Genomic DNA, 2,317 nt, shown 5'->3' with positions numbered 1-2,317 from the left:
GAAAGCAGTCTTGGGCCCTTTTCACACGATCAGCCCGACCAAATGGGACCCTCAATAGCGACAGATGTCCGTTTACACCCGACTACCTCCAATCCAAACAGAAGGAAATTTGTCCCCTTCCCTATGGGCGGATCGGAGGGCCTATGGAGTAGCCGTGACCCGTCATCCGCCTGCTCCGCTCATTGTGGCCCACGACTGGTTACCAAGTTGCTTAAGTGGTCCTCACTCTTCAAAAGATTGGGCACCCCTGCTTTAATCCCTTAATTGCCACAGTTGCAGGGCCCTTGCCTAGCGGCCCCATTCATTTGAATAGGTCGCATTCGGCAGTACCCGCAGAATGCTGCAGGGGGTACAATTCCTGCCACAGTGCAAAGCGCCATGGCAGCTGAATACCCCCAACCTCAGTATACAAAGGCATGAGAGCTCAGGTGTGTAGCACAAGTTGGCAATGGTGATTTAGAATCAAAGTAGTATTCATTTTTACCGGAACCTTCCTTTTTCTATGACCGATGTCCAGTATCGTCCATTACCAGCACACGCCCCAGTGGAGGAGGAGCTGTGAGCCCTGGCTAGATCCTGTGACCCGTCGTCAAGATAAAAATGTTTACTGGTTTTGTACAAATCTGTGGCACTTTGATCCTTTTATATACAGCTCCTGAAACACAAGGCAGGGTAGAGGCAAACGGTGCTCGGGGGATTCAACATCTGTATCAGTTTACTGGTAATTCTTGTCTGGGCTGGAGTACCCCTTTAATTTCAGGGCAAAGATCTCCGATAAAAGGTCTGAAAATATGACCTAAAAATGTAATCCTAAAATTCCATGCAGTACTCCAAAATATTATATATATATATATATCTAAAAATTCCAACAGAATATATAAACCCGCAACGAAGCAGTTTATCATCACATATACATTTTCTTTATCGACCATCATAATTTTTATTTTTTCTTCACAGCTACACAACCTCTGGAGACCCACGTGTCCACACATCCTCAGCGTCCACTTGATTTAAAGTTGGGGTTGGACAGTTGCTGTTTTTCGGCGGACAGAGAAGACACGAGCCTGCATTATACGGCCAGGCACAATGCGTGGCCTCTGCCACTTGTGGCCATGATTGAGAATGGTATAATGCTTAAAGTCTATATACACAAGTCCGCTCCATCCCAAAGTCATTCAGCAGGAGCTTGTTGCAGTCTGATGTGGATAAAAATCAATTACGCCTCTCCATCACTGGTGACGCATCAAACAGCATCTTCAGACATTTGCGGAAACGGCAACAAGCGTCTTTTTACCAGAACGGACACCTAAAAAAACAAACAAAAAAAAAACACATGAATTAAAAGGACCAGCAAAAGTTGTTTCTTCATGAGAGGCAGCCAAACAAAATGATTAAAGCGGTTCTCCACCCTAAAGTGGAGTCCCGCTGATCGGAACCCTCCCCCCCTTCGGTGTCACATTTGACACCTTTCAGGGGGGAGGGGGGTGCAGATACCTGTCTAAAGACAGGTATTTGCACCCACTTCCGGCCCGGCATTCACGGGCAAAAGACGGGCATTGCGTCACATCCCGTCTCCCCCCCGTTGTGTGCTGGGAACACACAGCGGGAGCCAATCGGCGGGCACGGCGCGACTCGTGCCGTAGGGAACCGGGCAGTGAAGCCGCAACGCTTCACTACCTGGTTCCCTGAGCGTGGATGGAGGGGGGAGCAGCAGAGAGACGAGCGATCGCTCGTTCTCTGCTGCGATCGGCGCTGGACTTCAGGACAGGTAAGTGTCCTAATATTAAAAGTCAGCAGCTGCAGTATTTGTAGCTGCTGGCTTTTAATATTTTATTTTTGGCGGAACATGCGCTTTAAATTATTTGTGCTCCCAGTTTTCTGTAAAGTTGTTGCAGCAGACAAAGGCAAACAGTGCCTTGACCTGCTGTACTTCTGTTCAAGTAGCAATAAAGCTTTCTGAAATTTGTGGAAAACAATTTAGTCAGCACCCAGGGGTGAGCGAGTTGAGGGACTGCCCTAAACAGTATCCTTTTGTGCACATTTTCAACACTTCACAACCCAGGGAGGAAGGACGGATATACACTGTAGAGACTTCACCAAGACATGTGCAACGCTATGGCTTAGCCCCGCCAACAGACAAGGGGCATGCAGTGAATTCTTCCCAACCATTATTCCTAAAGGAGGGGTCTCCAAAGTACAGCCCATGGGCCACATCGGGCCCAACAGTATATTTTATCCGCCCTACAGCAGCTAGGGCCCTCAGACTCCATGGACACCAGTGACACATCGTCCAGCTGATGTTGTCACATGACCTATC

At 48.3% G+C, this 2,317-nt stretch overlaps 1 protein-coding gene across 12 annotated transcripts in view; it reads right to left on the bottom strand.

Moving 5' to 3' along the window:
* Positions 1 to 873: 873 nt before the first annotated feature.
* Positions 874 to 2,317, bottom strand: part of MTOR (mechanistic target of rapamycin kinase) — a 212,797-nt gene continuing 211,353 nt past the window's right edge. For all 12 annotated transcript variants that reach the window (XM_040326325.1, XM_040326329.1, XM_040326326.1 and 9 more), the window contains one exon: positions 874 to 1,306. In XM_040326325.1, the coding sequence (XP_040182259.1) occupies positions 1,291 to 1,306 (16 nt within the window). In that variant the 3' untranslated portion in view covers positions 874 to 1,290. The remainder of the gene's footprint in view (positions 1,307 to 2,317) is intronic.

This window comes from Rana temporaria, chromosome 10 (genome assembly GCF_905171775.1).
Source record: "Rana temporaria chromosome 10, aRanTem1.1, whole genome shotgun sequence".
Taxonomy (NCBI): domain Eukaryota; kingdom Metazoa; phylum Chordata; class Amphibia; order Anura; family Ranidae; genus Rana; species Rana temporaria.
The sequence above is the reverse complement of the archived record's forward strand: the minus strand, read 5'-3'. Positions and strand labels throughout refer to the sequence as shown.